The 22,395-nt window shown below is 45.7% G+C and overlaps 1 protein-coding gene across 1 annotated transcript in view; it reads left to right on the top strand.

Annotated features, from left to right (window-relative positions):
* The first annotated feature begins 10,950 nt into the window (after positions 1–10,950).
* Positions 10,951–22,395, top strand: part of LOC139278203 (uncharacterized) — a 57,354-nt gene continuing 45,909 nt past the window's right edge. Inside the window, exons 1-2 of the mRNA XM_070896851.1 lie at positions 10,951–11,050; positions 11,708–11,809. Coding sequence (XP_070752952.1) covers positions 10,951–11,050; positions 11,708–11,809 — 202 coding nt within the window. The remainder of the gene's footprint in view (positions 11,051–11,707; positions 11,810–22,395) is intronic.

Below are 22,395 nucleotides of genomic sequence, written 5' to 3'. Positions count from 1 at the left end.
TACTGCATGGGAGCTGGGCCAGCATCCCTGTTGAAATGCAAGAACTAATCAAGCCGTTCCAGCGGCGAAAGGACAAGCTGTCCATTCAGGCAGACTGCCTGTTGTGGGATAACCGCGTGTGCTTCCAAAAAAGGGCAGGGATATGTTCATCTCAGATCTCCACAGCACACACCCGTGTATAGTAATGATGAAAGCGATAACCAGATCCCACGTGTGGTGGCCCGGTATCGACTCTGACTTAGAGTCCTGTGTACGGCAATGCAGCGTATGTGCTCAGTTGAGCAACACGCCCAGAGAGGCGCCACTAAGTTTGTGGTCCTGGCCCTCCAGACCATGGTCGAGGATCCATGTCGACTATGCAGGCCCGTTTCTCGGTAAAATGTTCCTGGTGGTGGTGGATGCTTTTTCAAAATAAATTGAATGTGAAATAATGTCGGGAAGCACCGCTACCGCCATCATTGAAAGCCTGAGGGCCATGTTTTCCACCCACGGCCTGCCTGACATACTGGTCAGTGACAATGGGCCATGTTTCACCAGTGCCGAATTTAAAGAATTCATGAGCCGCAATGGGATCAAACATGTCACCTCGGCCCCGTTTAAACCAGCCTCCAATGGGCAGGCAGAGCGGGCAGTACAAACTACCAAACAGAGCCTTAAATGAGTCACAGAGGCTCACTCCAAACCCGCCTGTCCCGAATACTGCTCAGCTACCGCACGAGACCCCACTCGCTCACAAGGGTGCTCCTGGCTGAGCTACTCGTGAAAAGGACACTTAAAACTAGACGCTCGCTGGTTTACTCCAACTTGCATGATCAGGTAGAGAGCAGGCGGCAGCAACAAAATGTAAACGATGGTCGCGCCACCGTGTCACGGGAAATTGGTCTGAATGACCCTGTGTATGTGCTAACCTATGGACATGGTCCCAAGTGGATCACGGGCACGGTGATAGCTCAAGAAGGGAGTAGGGTGTTTGTAGTCAAACTAGACAATGGACAAATTTGCAGAAAGCATCTGGACCAAACGAGGCTGCGGTTCACAGACTGCCCTGAACAACCCACAGCAGACACCACCTTTTTCGAGCCCACAACACACACCCAAAGGATCAACGACACCACCCCGGACCAGGAAATCAAACTCATCACGCCCAACAGCCCAGCAAGGCCAGGCTCACCCAGCAGCCCTGCAGGGCCAACAACATGCCAGCCCAGCGAGGGACACAGTCAACACACCAGAACAGACATTCATACCAAGGCGCTCCACCAGGGAAAGAAAGGCTCCCGACCGCCTCACCTTGTAAATAGTTTTCACTTTGACTTTGGTGGGGGAGTGATGTTGTGTATCTGTAAAGAATGCACTCCCATGTTCCGCCACCAGGGAGCGCATCCCCTGAAGTCCCAAGGGATCCCAGCATCCCTTGGGAGCACTGTATATAAGCCGACCCCTAAGGCCTGATCCTCACTCTGGAGTGTCTTAATAAAGACTGAGGACACTGTTACTTTAATCTCCCTGTGTGCAGTCTCATCTGTTAGGAACAGAATACTTACCATTGTATCTGTGCCAACCAACAAGTGGTTATCCAGTCTAATCCCACTTACCAGCTCTAGGTCTGTAACCCTGCACGTTATGGCACTTCAAGTGCCCATCGAAAAACCTTTTAAATGTGGTGAGGCTTTCTGAATCCACCACCCTTCTAGGCAGTGAGTTCCAGACCCCCACAACCCTCTGTGTGAAGAAGCTTCCCCTCATATCCCTGCTAAACCTTCCAGCAACCACTTTAAATCAATGCCCCCTCATAATTAACCCCTCCACCAAGGGAAATAGGCCCTTGCTATCCATTATATCCAATCCCCTCAAACTTTTACACACCACAATGAGCCTCTCAGCCTCCTCTGTTCCAAGGTGAACAAACCCAGCCTATCCAATCTGTCCTCATAACTAAGATTCTCCATTCCAGGCAGCATCCTAGTAAATCTCCTTTGCACCCTCTCCAGTGCAATCATGTCCTTCCTATAATTCAGCGACCAGAACTGCATGCAGTATTCCAGCTGTGGCCTAACCAGTGTATTCTACAATTTAAGCATAACCTCCCTGCTCTTGTATCCTATGCCTCGGCCAATAAAGGCAAGCATTCCGTACGCCTTCTTAACCACCTTATCCAGGCTGCTACTTTCGGGGATCTGTGGACAAGCACTCCAAGGTCTCTTTGTTCATCTGCCTACCGTTTAATGTTTCCCCATTCCTTATTAGCCTCCGAATTAAATTCTACTTGCCACTGTTCTGTCCACCTGACCAATAGATTGATATCCTCCTGCAGTTCATGACTATCCTCTTCATTATCAACCACTCAGCCAATTTTAGTGCAATCTGCAAACTTCTTAATCATACCCCCTATATTCAAATCTAGATCATTGATGTATACCACAAAAAGCAAGGGGCCCAATCCTGAGCCCTACGGAACCCCACTGGAAGCATCCTTCGAGTCACAAAAACATCCATCAACCGTTGCCCTTTGCTTCCTAACTCAAAGCCAATTTTAGATCCAACTTGCCACTTTGCCCTGGATCCCATGGGCTTTTACCTTTGTGACCAGTGATCAAAAGCTTTGCTAAAGTCCATATACACGACATCGTACGCACTACCCTCATCGACCCTCCTGGTTACCTCCTCGAAAAATTCAATCAGGTTAGTCAAACACGATCTTCCTTTTACAAATCTGTGCTGACTGTCACTGATTAATCCTTGGCTTTCTAAATGTAGGTTTATCCTGTCCTTAAGGATTTTTTCCAATAATTTTCCCACCACTGAGGTTAGGCTGACAGGCCTGTAATTACTCGGCCTATCCCTTTTTCCCCTTGTTAAACAAGGGTACCACATTAGCAGTCCTCCAGGCCTCTTGCCTGAATCCAAAAAGGACGGGAAAATTATGGTCAAGGCCTCTGCTATTTCCTCTTTTGCTTCGCTCAACAGTCTGAGATGCAGTTCATCCGAGCTTGGGGACTTATCCAATTTCAAAGCTGCTAAACAACCTCAATACCTCCTCTCTCACTATGTTTATTTCATGTAATATTACACACTCCTTCTCGATAGCAGTATCTGCATTGCCCCTTTCCTTTGTGAAAACAGACGCAAAGTATTCATTATGTACCATACCAACATCTTTCACCTCCACACACAAATTACCCTCATGGTCTCTAATAGGCCCTACCCTTTTTTTTAGTTATCCTCTTGCTCTTAATATATTTATAGAACATCTGTGGGTTTTCCTTGATTTTACTTGCCAAGAATTTTTCATGCTCTCTCTTAGCATTCCTAATATCCTTTTTAATTTCACCTCTGAACTTTCTATATCCCTCCAGAGATTCTACAGTATTTAGCCATAGGTATAAGACATAAGCTTCCCATTTTTTCTTTATCCTCCCCTGTAAGTCCCTAGACATGCAGGGGGCTCTAGAATTGTTATTACCACCCTTTTTCTTTAAGGGCACATGCTTGGCCTGAGCCCTCCAGAATTCCTTCCTGAATGCCTCCCACTGTTCCCACACTGATTTACCTTCAAGTAGCTGCTTCCAGTCCACTGTGGCCAAATCACTTCTCAACTTAGCAAAGTTAACTTTTCCCAATTTGGACTTTTATTCCTGGTCTATCCTTGTCCTTATCCATAACTACCTTGAATCTGACTGAATTATGGTCACTAGCACCCAAGTGCTCTCCCACTGATACCCCTTCCACCTGCCCAGCTTTATTCCCCAAAACTAAATCCAGAACCTTCCCCTCTGTGTTGGGCTTGTTACATACTGACTAAAAAAGTTATTTTGAATTTTAGGAATTCCACACCCTCTATACTCTTCATACTATATTTTTTCCAATCAATATTAGGATAGTTGAAATCCTCCACTATTACTACCCTATTGTTTTTGAACTTCTCAGCAATTTTCCAACATATTTGCTCTTCTATCTCCCTCCCACTGTTTGGGAATACACGCACAGTAGTGTGATCACCTCTTTTTTATTTTTCAGTTCGACCCATATGGCCTCATTTGATGATCTCTCTAACATATCATCCCACCTCACAGCTATAATAGTTTCTTTAATCAATACCGCGACCCACCCTTTTTAACCCCCTCTCTGTCCTATACCAGGAATATTGAGCTGCCAAACCTGCCCTTCTTTTAGTATGTCTCTGTAATGGCTGTAATGCCATACTCTCAAGTGTCTACATGTGTTCTCAGCTCATCTGCCTTATTTGCTATACTCCTTGCATTGAAGTATATACCATTCAGGACAAGAAGACGTCCTTGATTACTACTTACTAACACTTGTTTCCTCTGTCTTACAGATTCACTTTCTACATTCTTGCTTTTCAATGTCAGTGTTACTTCCTTCCCTGTTGAATTTGTTCTCAGGTTCCCATCCCCTGCCAAGCTAGTTTGAACTCTTCCCCAGCAAATTCTGTGGCCGTAGACGTGACTCCATGCTGGTATGGTGCCTCCCTCGTGCCAGGGTCAAGGATGTCACTGAATGGCTGCAGGACATTCTGAGGGAGGAGTATGAACAGCCAGAGGATATTGGTCCCGGTGCTGTTGAGGTGCAACCCGTCAAGATTGTACAGGTCCCATTTCCTCCAAAAGTGGTCCCAATGCCTCAGGAATCTAAAGCCCTCTCTTCTGCAGCAACTCTCCAGCGACGCATTCATCCTCTCTCTCCTTCTATTCTTGTTCTCATTAGCACGTGGCACTGGTAGTAATCTGGAGATTACTACCTTTGAGATCCTACCCTTTAATTTTTCTCCTAGCTCCCTAAATTCTGCCTACAGGACCTCATCCCTCTTTCTACCTATGTCATTGGTTCCAACATGGACCACGACCTCTGGCTGTTCATACTCCTCCCTCAGAATGTCCTGCAGCCATTCAGTGACATCCTTGACCCTGGCATGAGGGAGGCACCATACCATCCTGGAGTCACATCTGTGGCCACAGAAACGCCTCTCTATTCCCCTATCTATTGAATCCCCTACCACTACAGCTCTTTTAACATAGACATAGAAAATAGGTGCAGGAGTAGGCCTTTCAGCCTTTCGAGCCTGCACCACCATTCAATAAGATCATGGCTGATCATTCCCTCAGTACCCCTTTCCTGCTTTCTCACCATACCCCTTGATCCCTTTAGCCGTAAGGGCCATATCTAACTGCCTCTTGAATATATCCAATGAACTGGCATCAACAACTCTTTGCGGCAGGGAATTCCACAGGTTAACAACTCTCTGAGTGAAGAAGTTTCTCCTCATCTCAGTCCTAAATGACCTACTCCTTATCCTAAGACTATTTCCCCTGGTTCTGGACTTCCCCAACATCGGGAACATTCTTCCCACGTTTAACCTGTCCAGCCCCGTCAGAATCTTATATGTTTCTATGAGATCCTCTCTCATCCTTCTAAACTCCAGTGAATAAAGGCCCAGTTGATCCAGTCTCTCCTCATATGTCAGTTCAGCCATCCCTAGAATCACTCTGGTGAACCTTCGCTGCACTCCTTCAATAGCAAGAACGTCCTTCCTCTGATTAGGAGACCAAAACTGAACACAATATTCTGGGTGAGGCCTCATCTAGACCCTGTACAACTGCAGTAAGACCTCCCTGCTCCTATACTCAAATCCCCTAGCTATGAAGGCCAACATACCCTTCTTCACCACCTGCTGTACCTGCATGCCAACTTTCAATGACTGATGAACCATGACACTGAGGTCTCGTTGCACCGCCCCCTTTCCTAATCTGCCGCCATTCAGATAATATTCTGCCTTCGTGTTTTTGCCCCCAAAATGGATAACCTCAAATTTATTCACATTATACTGCATCTGCCATGCATTTGCCCCCTCATCTAACCTGTCCAAGTCACCCTGCAGCCTCTTAGCGTCATCCTCACAGGTCACACCACCACCCAGTTTAGTGTCATCTGCAATTCCTTCATCTAAATCGTTAATGTATATTGTAAAGAGCTGGGGTCCCAGCACTGAGCCCTGCGGCACTCCATTAGTCACTGCCTGCCATTCTGAAAAGGACCCGTTTATCCCGACTCTCTGCTTTCTGTCTGCCAACCAGTTCTCTATCCACGTCAGTACATTACCCCCAATACCGTGTGCTTCGATTCTGCACACCAATCTCTTGTGCGGGACCTTGTCAAAAGCCTTTTGAAATTCCAAAAACACCACATCCACAGGTTCTCCTTGTCCACTCTACTAGTTACATCCTCAAAAAATTCCAGAAGATTCGTCAAGCATGATTTCCCTTTCATAAATCCATGCTGACTTGGACCGATCCTGTCACTGCTTTCCAAATGCGCTGCTATTTCATCCTTAATGATTGATTCCAACATTTTCCCCACTACTGATGTCAGGCTAATCGGTCTATAATTACCCGTTTTCTCTCTCCCTCTTTTTTTAAAAAGTGGTGTTACATTAGCTATCCTCCAGTCCATAGGAACTGATCCAGAGTCGATAGACTGTTGGAAAATGATCACCAATGCATGCACTATTTCTATGGCCTCTTCCTTAAGTACTCTGGGATGCAGACTATCAGGCCCCGGGAATTTATCAGCCTTCAATCCCATCAATTTCCCTAACACAATTTCCCGCCTAATAAGGATATCCTTCAGTTCCTTCTTCTCACTAGACCCACTGTCCTCTAGTACATCCGGAAGGTTATTTGTGTCTTCCTTCGTGAAGACAGAACCAAAGTATTTGTTCAATTGATCTGCCATTTCTTTGTTCCCCATTATAAATTCACCTGAATCTGACTGCAAGGGACCTACGTTTGTCTTCACTAATCTTTTTCTCTTCACATATTTATAGAAGCTTTTGCAGTCAGTTTTTATGTTCCCTGCAAGCTTCCTCTAATACTCTATTTTCCCCCTCTTAATTTAACCCTTAGTCCTCCTCTGTTGAATTCTAAATTTCTCCCAGTCCTCAGGTTTGTTACTTTTTCTAGCCAATTTATATGCCTCTTCCTTGGTTTTAACACTATCCTTAATTTCCCTTGTTAGGCACGGTTGAGCCACCTTCCCCATTTTATTTTTACTCCAGACAGGGATGTACAATCCATGTGATCTTTAAATGTTTGCCATTGCTTATCCACCGTCAACCCTTTAAGTATCATTCGCCAGTCTATTCTAGCCAATTCACGTCTCATACCATCGAAGTTACCTTTCCTTAAGTTCAGGACCCTAGTCTCTGAATTAACTGTGTCACTCTCCATCTTAATAAAGAATTCTACCATATTATGGTCACTCTTCCCAAGGGGCCTCGCAGAACAAGATTGCTAATTAGTCCCTTCTCATTACACATCACCCAGTCTAGGATGGCCAGCACTCTAGTTGGTTCCTCGACATATTGGTCTAGAAAACCAATAGGAAATCCTCCTCCACTGCATTGCTACCAGTTTGGTTAGCCCAATCAATATGTAGATTAAAGTCGCCCATGATAACTGCTGTACCTTTATTGCACATATCCCTTATTTCCTGTTTGATGCTGTCCCCAACCTCATTACTACTGTTTGGTGGTCTGTACCCAACTCCCACTAGCGTTTTCTGCCCTTTGGTATTCCGCAGCTCCACCCATACCGATTCCACATCATCCAGGCTAATGTCCCTCCTTACTATTGCATTAATTTCCTCTTTAACCAGCAACGCCACCCCGCCTCCTTTTCCTCTCTGTCTATCCTTCCTAAATGTTGAATACCCCTGGATGTTGAGTTCCCAGCCTTGGTCATCCTGGAGCCATGTCTCCGTGATGCCAATTACATCATATCCATTAACTGCTGTCTGCGCAGTTAATTCGTCCACCTTATTCCGAATACTCCTCGCATTGAGGCACAGAGCCTTCAGGCTTGTCTTTTTAACACACTTTGCCCCTTTAGAATTTTGCTGTAATGTGGCCCTTTTTGTTTTTTGCCTTGGGTTTCGTTGCCCTCCACTTTTACTTTTCTCCTTTCTATCTTTTGCTTCTGCCTCCATTTTATTTCCCTCTGTCTCCCTGCAAAGGTTCCCATTCCCCTGCCATATTAGTTTAACTCCTCCCCAACAGCACTAGCAAACACTCCCCCTGGGACATTGGTTCTAGTCCTGCCCAGATGCAGACCGTCCGGTTTGTACTGGTCCCACCACCCCCAGAACCGGTTCCAATGTCCCAGGAATTTGAATCCCTCCCTGCTGCACCACTGCTCAAGCCACGTATTCATCTGAGCTATCCTGCGATTCCTACGCTGACTAACACGTGACACTGGTAGCAATCCTGAGATTACTACTTTTGAGGTCCTACTTTTTAATTTAGCTCCTAGCTCTCTAAATTCGTCTCGTAGGACCTCATCCCGTTTTTTTCCTATATCATTGGTACCTATATGTATGACGACAACTGGCTGTTCACCCTCCCTTTTCAGAATGTCCTGCACCCGCTCCGAGACATTCTTGACCCTTGCACCAGGGAGGCAACATACCATCCTGGAGTCTCAGTTGCAGCTGCAGAAACACCTATCTATTCCCCTTACAATCGAATCCCCTATCACTATAGCTCTCCCACTTTTTCCTGCTCTCCTGTGCAGCAGAGCCACCCATGGTGCCATGAATTTGGCTGTTGCTGCTCTCCCCTGATGAGTCATCCCCTCAACATTACCCAAAGCAGTGTATTTGTTTTGCAGGGGGATGACCGCAGGGGACCCCTGCACTACCTTCCTTGCATTGCTCTTCCTGTTGGTCACCCATCCCCTATCTGGCTGTGTACCTTTAACCTGTGGTAAGACCAACTCGCTAAACGTGCTATTCATGTCATTCTCAGCATCGTGGATGCTCCAGAGTGAATCCACTCACAGCTCCAGTGCCGCAATGCGGTCCGTCAGGAACTGGAGGCGGGTACACTTCCCGCACATGTAGTCGTCAGGGACACTAGAAGCGTCCCTGACTTCCCACATAGTACAGGAGGAGCATAACACGTGTCCGAGCTTTGTCCCTCCCCCCGTGCAGCTGAGCCACCTGTGGTGCCTTGGACTTGGCTCTGGCTGCATTCCCTAGAGGCACCATCACCCTCACCGATACTCAGAAGAGAATATCAGATAGAAAGCAAGATGGAGCCAGGGGGGTCTCCTGCACTACCTGCCTAGCATTCTCCATCCGTCTGGTGGTCACCCATTTCCACTCTGCTTGCATGCTTTTAAGCTGCGGGGTGACCACCTCCTGAAATGTGCTATCCACGTTGCTCTCAGCCTCGCGGATGCACCGTATTGACTTCAGCCGCTGCTCAAGCTCTGAAACGAGTAGTTGAAGCTGGAGGCACCTCCTGCACACACGATTGTCTAGGCTTCGAGAAGCAGGACTTCCCTCATGCCTCAGGACATGCACTCCACAGGACTGAGCTGCCCTGTCATCCCTCTAATTAGACTCATCTGTTGTAAAAGAGAAAGAGAGATACTTATCAATCAGGTGGGGTCTATCCTCGCGCTGCTCGCAGACCTCCGGGCCTCCCGCTCCTTGCTGACCTCCGACTGTGCAGCGCTCTCAGTCTTGTGGCAACGAATCCACAATTTTCTGTCAGCTCTCGGATTCTCTCTCCCGAACTCTCTCCCGTACTCGCGGACTCTCTCCCGAACTCTCGGATTCACTCCTGAACTCACGGACTCTCCCCCGAACTCACGGACTTGTTCACTGCCTGGTCCCCTATCTGTGAGAATTCTACATTGTGATTGGCTGCTTAGCGAGCTTGTTGATGTCACATCAGAGCGCTCTAGGGCATCCCCACGATATTGCACTGATCTCAATTGCCCGTTGAGAAAGGGAAACTTCTGGCCACAGAAATGTCTAGTCATTATTTGCAACTTTTAGCAGATCTCCATTAACATTAAAAATCTTGCTATTTCCTGCATTTAAATAATACTATAAACATAGGGGTGATTTTCTGTTTCCTGGGGTGGCTGCAGCTCTTCTACCAAAGTTACAGTGGATGATTGGATTGACACCTGCAGAAAGTCATCCCCATAATTTTTAGGAACAGGAAAAGGCCATTTGGCAAAATAATCCCTTGTTGATAGATCAATCCCATCCTTCTGCCTTCTCACCGCCTCCCTCTATCCCAAATCTCCATCTAATTATCTCTTAAACCCACTTATACTGTTCATGATATCCAGGTAACTTATTCCACAACTCTATCACCCAATGGCTGAATAAATTCCCTTCTAACTCCTAAATGTTATAACTTGTGTCCCTTGGAACAAGTTGCCTGGAAATGAAGGAGTTCCGGTGTCTTTAGAGGTGGATCATCTTACCATCTTATCAATTTAGAGCATGGTGATCTGAGGGGAGGGGAGAAGGGAAAACTGTAAAGTATGAATATTATCCCACTACAAGCAGCAATTCCTCTCAACAATTAAAGAGCAGCACTTACAGAAATTATCCCAGCTGAATTACATTTTAAAAATTTCTAAACTTTTAGAATTTTCTAAACTTCAAAAGATAATTGCACATATAGATATATTCGTGCTTTTTTCCACTAGCTGATTTATGAAGAGAACAAACAGAACAAACTTCTAATAGTCTATGAGCTCAATTTTGCCCAAGATGGTTTTCTGGCATATTGCCAGAGTTCCGCCTGTTTTCCTAGGCCAGAAATGTGGCAGAAATATTTTGTCAAAGTTTCCCCAATCTATAATTCGAATTTGATGCTGCGCAGCGTGTCCAATCGCCTTGGGGGGGGGGGGGGGAGGTGGGGGTGGAGCCTGCTGTTTGCGCTGAAAAAACGATGCTGCACCTTCTGCGCATGCGCAACAAAAAAGTTACGTTTTTGATGTCGTTGCAATGGACGCGTGTGTGCAGTACAGCTCCGAGTTGGCAATCGGCCATTTCTAATAAGCCAGTTGTGTGTGTGAGAAGGGGTGCTGTGTGAGAGCATTGGAAAAATCAGAGCTGCAGCAATACAAGATGCAACACGGTGCAAGGACCAAGGATTTATTACAGGAAGAAGTGGAGGTACTAGTTACTTTGATTGAAAACAGATGGCAGGAGCTGGACACCAGCAGAGGTCACATAAAAGTTCCACCCATAGAAATGAAGAAACGCTGAAACCAAGTTGCAGAAGTTTACTGTGCAATGGTGACCACCACGAGATCTGGAGGCCAGTGTAAAAAGAAGTGGCAGGACCTTGGTCAAGTAGTTAGTGTAAGTAATATTTTCATTTATTCAATTGAATTGCAATTGTAAATGTGATCAGCTGTATATGTCCCACCCAGCAGAAAGACACCCTCTCTAAAAAGTTATGTTTTCATCTTTGCTGAGGAAAGTGGCACACAACAAACGAGAAAGAACTCAAACAGGAGCAGGCCCGGCAAATCTGCACCCACTGACACCCTTGGGAGAGAGGGTTGCTGCTTTGATGGGTCCTGCCTGGAGAAAAGCAACCACCGCTGCACAAGCTGGGCCCACACACGAGGGAGAGGGCAAGTTCTGCAAATTCCAGTCTGGCTTTGCTAAATGTTAAGTACTGCACGGGCTAGCCATGCTTCGGTTTCTGGGAATGTCTCCATCGGCTACGCTTCGGTTGATGCAATATGCTATCATTCATCGTGGTCCTTCAAATCAGCCTGCTGCCTGGCCTGTGCTGTGTGAGCCTACTCATGCCACCCATCCTGCCCCCTCCTCGTCTGCTAACCATTTGTCTGTGTTCTGTTATATTTTGCAGAACTTGAGGCCGACCCTGACGATGTAGAAGAAAATTCAGACGAGGACCAGCATGAAAAGGGTAACATCTTCGAATCCAACCCTCCAGACCAAGAACATGGGGGTGAGGGGAATGGGGAGGGAATGGAGCTGGATGAAGATCCCACTGTTTTACTGACTTTGGAGGAGGTGCCGCACATTGCGGTGACAGCCCCTTCCGTGACTAATGGTTTGAGTGGTGGTGTGACTCTGAATGTCCGAGGTTGCGGGTCCCAGTGGGGTGCAGTGAGGCACACCCAGGGCCCCACCGTCCCAGGCTGCGGGTTCCAGTGGTGTGGTGCAGCGAGGTACACCCAGGGCCCCACCATCCCAGGCTGCGGGTCCCAGTGGTGGGGTGTGAGCCATACCCGTGGGGAGGAGGGGAAGGAGAGCTCGACCGCGCTCTCCTGAGGTGCAGGATCTAACAGATGTGCTTCAGATGATGGCAATGAGTGGGGAGAGCATTGACCTAACGTGCTCACTCCTGGACACCATCAGTGGGATGGGTGACAAGGTAGTGGGACTGTCAGGAAAAGTAACAGCAAACGCACGAGAAATGGAACGATGTCAGTGACCATGAGGGAGGGAATGTCATAGGTAGCTGATGCTCTGTCAGTGAACATCAGGGAGGGAATGTCAGAGATGGTGCAAACACTATCACTGAACATGAAGGAGGGAATGTCACAGGTAGTTGAGACAGTTTTGCTCAACATGAGGGAGGGAATGTTGCAGATCGTTGAGACACTGTCAGGGCGCATAAGAGACGGCATGTTGGAGTTAGCTGCTGCAATAAGGGAACACGCCCAGACCCCATGCCCATTGACAAAATCAACTGTCACTCCCACTCCAATCCCCACACCAGCCTCTGAAGAGCCCCAAGCCAAGCTCTCCACATTGCCGCCTGGGCTCTCCACATTGCCACCCCGTACCACCCCGCACCACCCTGCCCCCACCCCCCCCCCACCCCCCAACAGGTGCACACTACCTGAGATCTTAGAAAGAATAAGCTTGGTACCAACCCCAGAAACACTGTGCCACTGCCTGCGGGCAGGGGTGGAGTCACCCAGAACAAGCGCGGTGGGCAGTCTTAGAATCAGGTGGAGGAGAGATCGGTGCAACCTTTCTTTGCTGCTGTTGTTTTTGTTGTTATTATTGTTGTTACTGTTGTAACTCTTGTTCTCAAATTAAAAGATTTTTGTAAGTTATGTAAATTTACGAGTTTAAAAGTTAGTAAGTGATCTTAAAGTTTTTAAGTGATTTTAGAGGTTGTAAGTGATTGTAACTGAAAACTTTAAAGTTTGATACAAGAATAATTTTATTTAAGTTAAGTACAAAGAACTGTTTGTTAAACTTTTGAATAAAATATATTTTACATTAAAACTGAATCATTAACATTATTTGTTCCATTATTAACACATATTTTGGAGTAAACAAGAATCATTTTCATCATTTGTTCGATTATTAACACAACTTTTGAAGTAAACAAGAATAATTTCTATCATTTGTGCCATTAACAGGTCCAAACAGCAAACATGGTCCATGTGGAATAGTTGCCACTGAGCCTTCAGGAAGATGAGCTGCTGGCGCAAGGCTATAGCAATCGTTAAAGGAGCATGATGGCCCGCCCTCCTCTGCCATTGTACTCCGGGTTCAGGTAGTTGAATGGCTTCCTCATCCTCCTCCTCCTTCTCCTCCTCCTCGTCATCTGAATCTTCCTCATCATTATCATCAGCCACTCTCACCACAGGTGGGTCTTCTCCTCCCAGCTGTTGCTGCCTCATGATGGCTAAGTTGTGAACTGGCTGACGATCTCAGGGGAGTATAGCAAGTAGCCTCCGGAATGGTCCAGGCATTGAAAACGCTGTTTCAAGATGCCAATGGTCCTCTCTATTATGCTGCACATCGCAATGTGCGACATGTTGTAATCCCAGTCGGCTTCCATCCGGGTAATGCGTAGGGGCCAGGTGGCGAAGCCATACCCTTTGTCTCCCAGTAGCCAGCTCTATCCTTCTGGCTGCCACTGAAACATGGCAGATATAACGCTCTCGTGTAGGATGAATGCATCATGGGTGCTCCTAGGGTATCTTGCATCGACTGACATGGTGCAATGCATGTCGTCACATATGAGCTGCATATTAAAAAGTAGGACCTTAAAAGTAGTAATCTCAGAATTGCTGCCAGTGCCACGTGCTAGTCAGAGTAGGAATTGCTGGATAGCTCAGATGAATACGTGGCTTGAGGAGTTGTGCAGAAGGGAGGGATTCAAATTCCTGAGACATTGGAACCGGTTCTGGGGGAGGTGGGACCAGTACAAACCGGACGGTCTGCACCTGGGCAGGACCGGAACCAATGTCCTAGGGGGAGTGTTTGCTTGTGCTATTGGGGAGGGGTTAAACTAATATGGCAGGGGGATGGGAACCTATGCAGGGAGACAGAGGGAAGTAGAATGGGGGCAGAAGCAAAAGATAGAAAGAAGAAAAGTAAAAGTGGAGGCCAGAGAAACCCAAGGCAAAAAGAAAAAAGGGCCACATTACAGAAAAATTCTAAAGGGGCAAAGGGTGTTAAAAAGACAAGCCTGAAGGCTCTGTGCCTCAATGCGAGGAGTATTCGGAATAAGGTGGACGAATTAACTGCGCAGATAGCAGTTAATGGATATGATGTAATTGGCATCATGGAGACATGGCTCCAGGGTGACCAAGGCTGGGAACTCAACATCCAGGGGTATTCAACATTTAGGAAGGATATACAGAAAGGAAAAGGAGGTTGGGTGGCCTTGCTGGTTAAAGAGGAAATTAATGCAATTGTAAGGAAGGACATTAGTCTGGATGATGTGGAATCTGTATGGGTGGAGCTATGGAATACCAAAGGGCAGAAAACGCTGGTGGGAGTTGTGTACAGACCACCAAACAGTAGTAATGAGGATGGGGACAGTATCAAACAGGAAATAAGGGATGCGTGCAATAAAGGTACAGCAGTTATCATGGGCGACTTCAATCTACATATTGACTGGGCTAACCAAACTGGTAGCAATGTGGTGGAGGAGGATTTCCTGGAGTGTATTAGGGATGGTTTTCTAGACCAATATGTCGAGGAACCAACTAGAAGGTTGGCCATTTTAGACTGGGTAATGTGTAATGAGAAAGGACTAATTAACAATCTTGTTGTGCAAGGTCTCTTGGGGAAGAGTGACCATAATATGGTAGAATTCTTCATTAAGATGGAGAGCGACACAGTTAATTCAGAGACTAGGGTCCTGAACTTGGGGAAAGGTAACTTCGATGGTATGAGACGTGAATTGGCTAGAATAGACTGGCGAGTGATACTTAAAGGGTTGACGGTGGATAGACAATAGCAAACATTTAAAGATCACATGGATGAACTTCAACAATTGTACATCCCTGTCTGGAGTAAAACTAAAACGGGGAAGGTGGCTCAACCGTGGCTAACAAGGGAAATTAAGGTTAGTGTTAAATCCAAGGAAGGGGCATATGGGAGAATTTTGTAATACAGCAGAGGAGGATAAAAGGTTTAATTAGGAGGGGGAAAATAGAGTATAAGACGAAGCTTGCTGGCAACATAAAAACTGACTGGAAAAGCTTCTATAGATATGTGAAGAGAAAAAGATTAGTGAAAACAAACATCGGACCCTTGCAGTCAGATTCAGCTGAATTTATAATGGGGAACAAAGAAATGGCGGACCAGTTAAACAAATACTTTGGTTCTGTTTTCATGAAGGAAGACACAAATAACCTTCTGGAAATGCTAGGGGACCGAGGGTCTAGTAAGAAGGAGGAACTGAAGGATATCCTTATAAAGCGGGAAATTGTTTTAGAGAAATTGATTGGATTGAAGCCTGATAAATCCCTGGGGCCTGATAGTCTGCATCCCAGAGTACTTAAGGAAGTGGCCATAGAAATAGTGGATGCATTGGTGATCATTTTCCAACAGTCTATCGACTCTGGATCAGTTCCTATGGACTGGAGGGTAGCTAATGTAACACCACTGTTTAAAAAAGGAGGGAGAAAGAAAACAGGTAATTATAGACCGGTTAGCCTGACATCAGTAGTGGGGAAAATGTTGGAATCAATCATTAAGGATGAAATAGCAGTGCATTTGGAAAGCAGAGACAGGATCGGTCCAAGTCAGCATGGATTTATGAAAGGGAAATCATGCTTGACAAATCTTCTGGAATTTTTTGAGGATGTAACTAGTAGAATGGACAAGGGAGAACCAGTGGATGTAGTGTATTTGAACTTTCAAAAGGCTTTTGACAAGGTCCCACACAAGAGATTGTTGTGCAAAATCAAAGCACATGGTATTGGGGGTAATGTACTGATGTGGATAGAGAACTGGTTGGCAGACAGGAAGCAGAGAGTCAGGATAAATCGGTCCTTTTCAGAATGGCAGGCAGTGACTAGTGGAGTGCCGCAGGGCTCAGTGCTGGGACCCCAGCTCTTTACAATATACATCAATGATTTGGATGAAGGAATTGAGTGTAATATCTCCAAGTTTGCAGATGACACTAAACTGGGTGGTGGTGTGAGCTGTGAGGAGGACACTAAAAGGCTGCAGGGTGACTTGGACATGTTAGGTGATGGGGAAATGCATGGCAGATGCAGTATAATGTGAGGTTATCCACTTTGGGGCAAAAACACAAAGGCAGAATATTATCTGAATGGCGGCAGATTAGGAAAGGGGGAGGTGCAATGAGACCTGGGTGTCATGGTTCATCAGTCATTGAAAGTTGGCATGCAGGTACAGCAGGCGGTGAAGAAGGCAAATGATATGTTGGCCTTCATAGCTAGGGGATTTGAGTATAGGAGCAGGGAAGTCTTACTGCAGTTGTACAGGGCCTTAGTGAGGCCTCACCCGGAATATTGTGTTCAGTTTTGGTCTCCTAAACTGAGGAAGGACGTTCTTGCTATTGAAGGAGTGCAGCGAAGGTTCACCAGACTGATTCCCGGGATGGCTGAACTGACATATGAGGAGAGACTGGATCAACTGAGCCTTTATACACTGGAGTTTAGAAGGATGAGGGGGGATCTCATAGAAACTTATAAGATTCTGACGGGACTGGACAGGTTAGATGCGGGAAGAATGTTCCCGATGATGAGGAAGTCCAGAACCAGGGGACACAGTCTTAGGATAAGGGGTAGGCCATTTAGGACTGAGATGAGGAGAAACTTCTTCTCTCAGAGAGTTGTTAACCTGTGGAATTCCCTACCGCAGAGAGTGGTTGATGCCAGTTCATTGGATATATTCAAGAGGGAGTTAGATATGGCCCTTACGGCTAAAGAGATCAAGGGGTATGGAGAGAAAGCAGGAAAGGGGTACTGAGGGAATGATCAGCCATGATCTTATTGAATGGTGGTGCAGGCTCGAGGGGCCGAATGGCCTATTCCTGCACCTATTTTCAATGTTTCTATTTTTCTATTAATGGAATGGAAGCCTTTTCTGTTCCTGTATATCTCGGAATCCTACAAAGGTGATCGCAAGGCGATATGGGTACAATCAATGCAGCCCTGTACCTTTGGAAAGCCATCCATCCTGGAGAAGCCCACAGCCCTGTCACGCATTGCCTGGGCGGTCATGGGGAACTTTATCTAGTCATTCCTCTGGGTATATTGTGCAGCTGTCACCTGCTGAATGTCGATATGTGTTGCATGTAGAGAGATGGCGCACACATCCCCAGTTGAAGCTTGAAACGATCCGGGGTCATAAAATGAAAGTGCGGCTATAACCTTCACTTCAACTGACAAAGCAATCCTCCTGACACTTCTAGGTTGCAGGTCTGCTTTCACCAACTCACAGATCTCAGTTACAACTTCTTTGCAGAAACGCAGCCTTCTGACACAGTCTGCATCACTCAGGTGGAGGTACGAACGCCTGTCTCGATATACCCGAGGTGGATAAGGCCTCCTGCCCAGCACCCTATGGGCTCTGATGTTTCTCATGCGATGATGTCGAATCGATTGTCTCCTATGTAGTGCCATGATGCAGAAGGCTTGCACAAGGTATGGCATTGTCAGTATTGCCCCCATAGTTAAATTTAACCATTGCAAGAAGCTCAAAAGTGCAGGAATGCAGGCAGGACAATTGCTTTGTTCTCTCTCTCTAAGGTCTTGTGACTTCTCCTCCCTTCCCCCTCCCCCAACCAATTGCAGTCTTGTAACTTCTCCCCTCCTCTCCCCCCCCCCCACTCCTGTCCCAAACTCATTGCTGTCTACAGAAGCCTTCCGATTGGCACCTCACTCCCTGAGCTCAGTGCAGAAGACTTCCGATTGGCTGACATCTCTCTCTCCTCCCCGGCCCCCAGCCCCAGGCTTGTTTTCTAGCCGAGCCCCGAGCCTCTGTGTCCGGGCGCGGGGCCGATACTGCTGGCCAAAGCTATGACCCTCCAGCCCTGCTTGAAGACATTTGATGGTGGCGTGTAAGTCAGAAAAAAATGAAAACTTCTGAAATCCCAGAAACTTCCATTTACTACGTTGACAGGTAAAAAAAGTTGAACATTATTACTGATTATTAGAGTGTTCTTGACTCCCTCCAAAATCTTCGATTAAAAACAATGGGGTCTTTCTGCGCCGATTTGTCAATGTGTGCTGCTTTCTCACCATAAGGTTTGCCGGGAGTGGCCAGATACGCCGACCTAGGAGGAAAATGTTTTGGCCAAACTGCAAAAAATTATGAAAACTGGCGCAGACATGAGGGAATGCCTCCTATTACGTAAAAAAAAAAACTCACCTAGAAAAATTGTAACTAACTCAGTTATGCCAGTGCAGATCGCAGGGGGAACCTTTGAAAAAAATAAATATGCCAGAAAAAACTGCGCCAAAAAAACGCGCAAATAACGGGAAAATTGAGCCCGAAGGCTTTTCATGGTTAATCATCAATTCAACTAACAGGCCAGAAGCAGCTTGAGCTCTGTCATTTTTCCAGCTAGTCAGGCCCCATTTAAGTTAATATACACTTGCAATGATTTAATTACAACCAATTTAGATCACTTCCATGGATATTAACAGACTTCTAATCTAGCCTTTACAATGAAGCTAGAATTCCGTCCCTCTTGATCCTGATAGTAAAGGTATTATTGTGAAATGAGTTTGGATTTTCTAAACACAATTCTTAATGGATCTGAAAAAACTGCTCAGCATTCACAAAATGAGTTGTACAAAATATGCAAGTGGGCAGAACAATGGGAGATAAAATTTAATGCAGCAAAGTGTTGCCCACAGGAAGGAAAAATAGACACACATACTCCATGAATGATGTTGGTAGTGTTACTTTTCTACTTTTGTCAAATGACACCCTACGGCTAATTTGCATACAACAGAACTAAGATACAGTAATGATCAGATCATTTATCTTTTAATGATGTTTGTTGAGGGATAAAGATTGGCTAGGACACTGGGAGAACTCCCCTACTCTTTTCAAAAGAATGCCTTGGGATTTTTTTACATCCACCTGAGATGGCAGGTGGAGCCTCAGTTTCATGTCTTATCCAAAGGATGGCACCTCTGACAGTGCAGCACTCCCTCAGTACTGCACTGAAGAATCCATCTAGATTTGGTGCTCAAGTCTCAAGTCTGAATAAGAGGTAAAGAGAGCTACCACTGAGCCAAGACTGACACTTAGTAGATTCAACACTAAATTTGTGCAACCAACGTAGTGCAGCAGGCAAGAAAGGGTGTTGCTCTATATAGTCACAGCAGTAGAATATAAGTCTGAGGGGGTAATGATCCAACTATAATGCTCTGGTCAAACTGTACCTTGAATGCGGCATCCAGTTCTGGTTGCTGAGAAACAAGAGAGACATTCAAGTGCTGGAGGCAATGCAGAGAAGAGCCACCTGGCTGGTATCAAGGGTCTGAGTTATGAAGAACGAATGGATAGACTTGGGCATTCCAGCCTAGAAAGAACGTATCTAAGAGGTGAAATTATAGAGTGATATACGATTGTTAAGGGTGTACTTTAAATTACACTGTGGGTGTAGAACTAGGGACACAGATTCAAATTAGTAAAGGATAATTTTAAAATGGATATCAGGAAATGCTTCTTCACACAAAGGATGATCAATGTATGGCATGGACTTCTAGACAGAGCTCAAGAGACAAAATTCCTGGAATCATTTAAGAAACAGTTGTATGTTCCAATAGGGGGAACATTAGGAATTTTCTAGATGGATGAATTAAGATGGGCCGATTGGCATTCCTCATCTGTAATGATCTTGTGCTCTTGTGCAAATGGCTGTGTGCAACTCAGCTCAGGTAAGCATTGCTCCCAATTCCTTTATGTTCAAAACAGAAAATTTACCCCAATGTTATATGAAAGTAGAAGGGGAGCGCTGAATGTGTTTGAGCCGTTCCATGTGATGTGATCTGACTTGTCGAGTCTGCCTTGCATCAAATGCTGTTATGGAGACAGTTCGAGTCAGAGGTGCTAGATTTGCAACAGCTTTATGTCTAAGCTTCAGTAAATCCAATTAAATTACTGATGTCCTATGGCAACTTATTAATTTTAACTCTGGGCACTGGTACAGTAAAATAATTTAACAATTTGAAAAAAATGATTGAAATTCTATTGACTTTTGACTTGAGAGTATTTTCATTTGCAATTTAAACCATTAGCAGTAGAATTCTCATTTAGCCATCCGACAAAATGTTAAATATTTCATGCAAAGGAATCATTGCACTTCACAGTGGTCTATAGTTACTGGGCACACTGACTTAGAAACCTGCTTGTAATATTCAGGAACATTTTGCTACTTAAATACTGACTAATTTGAGGATTCTGACACATCTTGCAATGATTTAAAAAAATTTGTTCCGTGATGTGGACGTTGCTGGTGAGGCCAGCATTTATTGCCCATCCCTAATTGCCCTTGAGAAGCCGGTGGTGAGCTGCCTTCTTGACCCGCTGCAGTCCGTGTGGTGAAGGTACTCCCACAGTGCTGTTAGGGAGGGAGTTCCAGGATTTTGACCCAGCGACGATAAAGGAACACCGATATGTTTCCAAGTCAGGATAGTGTGTGACTTGGAGGGCATCTTGCAGGTGATGGTGCTCCCATGCGCCTGCTGCCTCTGTCCTTCTAGGTGGTAAAGGTCGTGGGTTTGGGAGGTGCTGCCGAAGAAGCTATGCCGAGCTGTTGCAGTGCATCTTGTAAATGGTACACACTGCATCCACGGTGCGCTGGTGTGGAGGGAGTGATAGTAATGGATGGGGTACCAATCAAGCGGGCTGCTTTGTCCAGGATGGTGTCGAGCTTCTTGAGTGTTGTTGGAGCTGCAACTCATCCAGGCAAGTGGAGAACATTCCATCAAACTCCTGACTTGTGCCTTGTAGATGATGGAAAGGCTTTGGGGAGTCAGGAGGTGAGTAACCCGCCGCAGAATAGCCTGAAGTGATAAACCCTGAAGTTCATTAGAAGAACTTGTTTGGCTGGGAATTGGTCTGGCTCGCCCCTGATTCCCTGTCAAACAGGCAGTTTGATAACACACAGGTAAGGTGTGATGGTGGGAAGTGGAGATGTAGAGTTGGGTGTTGTCAGTGTGCACTTAATGACTGACCCTATGCCTACAGATGATGTCACTAAGGGGCAGAATGTAAATGAGAAAAAGGAGGAGTTCAAAGCTCGAGCCTTGGGGTATATCAAAGATGACCAAAGTGAAGAATCCATTGCTGGAGGCATGCTGGCTGCACTGGTCGGTCAGGAGAGTGACCACAGGAGGGAGGAGAAGAATGGAGAAGCATGGTGCGATCAACCATGTCAAATACTGACGAGGGGTTAAGGAGCGATAACATATTGTGATCAGAGCCATAGAGGATGTCATTGGTAATGGTGACTAGGGCAGTCTTAGTGTTTTGGGCAGGTGGAACCTGGAATGAAGAGATTCAGACAAGGAGATGTGGGAAAGGTAAGTACACAGCTGGAGTCAATGATGTGTTTGAGAACCTTAATGAGAAAAGGAGCTTCCTGTCCTCCAAGCTTTTTGTAAAACACTGATCAAATGCATTTACAATTAAAAATAAATCACAGAATCAAAAAAGAATACAGGCAAAAGTACTTAAACCGCATATAATTGTAAGAGGACTGAAAACAGTCCACTAACAACAACTTGAATTTATATAGCACCCTTAACATCAAAAAAATCCCAAGGCGCTTCACAGAGACATAATCAGAGAAAAAACAAACACTGTGCCAAAGAGGAGATATTAGGAGGGGTGATTAAAAGCTTGGTAAAGGATGGGTTTTAAGGAGGATCTTAAAGGAGGAGAGGGAGGTAGAGAGGCAGAGGGGGCTAGGGAGGGAATAATGAAACAGTTCTCTGGCTTACGGCCTCTCTTCCTCTCATCTAGAACCTCCAGGAGTGTTGGTTTCGGTAAGCATAGGACCACTCTCGAAAGAACGTTCAACCAGCCCAACCTCTTGCCGAAGTTTCAAATTGACTGAATGCAGAAAAGGCCTTGTCTTAGGTAGAATGCCACATTACTTACTGGAGAAGTTCAGTGCTCATTGAAACTTTATTCGGTGGATTAGAGTATCTTAAGTTCAATCATGTTGAAAGGCAAAATTTTATCTACTTTTAGCTTAGAAAGAGGGGACAAGGGAGGGATTTTTGGTTTTCGTTGTTCTTATGCCAGTATTGGAGTCATTGGTATTTACAGTCAGGGCAA

The sequence above is a fragment of the Pristiophorus japonicus genome, chromosome 13 (genome assembly GCF_044704955.1).
Source record: "Pristiophorus japonicus isolate sPriJap1 chromosome 13, sPriJap1.hap1, whole genome shotgun sequence".
Taxonomy (NCBI): domain Eukaryota; kingdom Metazoa; phylum Chordata; class Chondrichthyes; family Pristiophoridae; genus Pristiophorus; species Pristiophorus japonicus.
The sequence above is the reverse complement of the archived record's forward strand: the minus strand, read 5'-3'. Positions and strand labels throughout refer to the sequence as shown.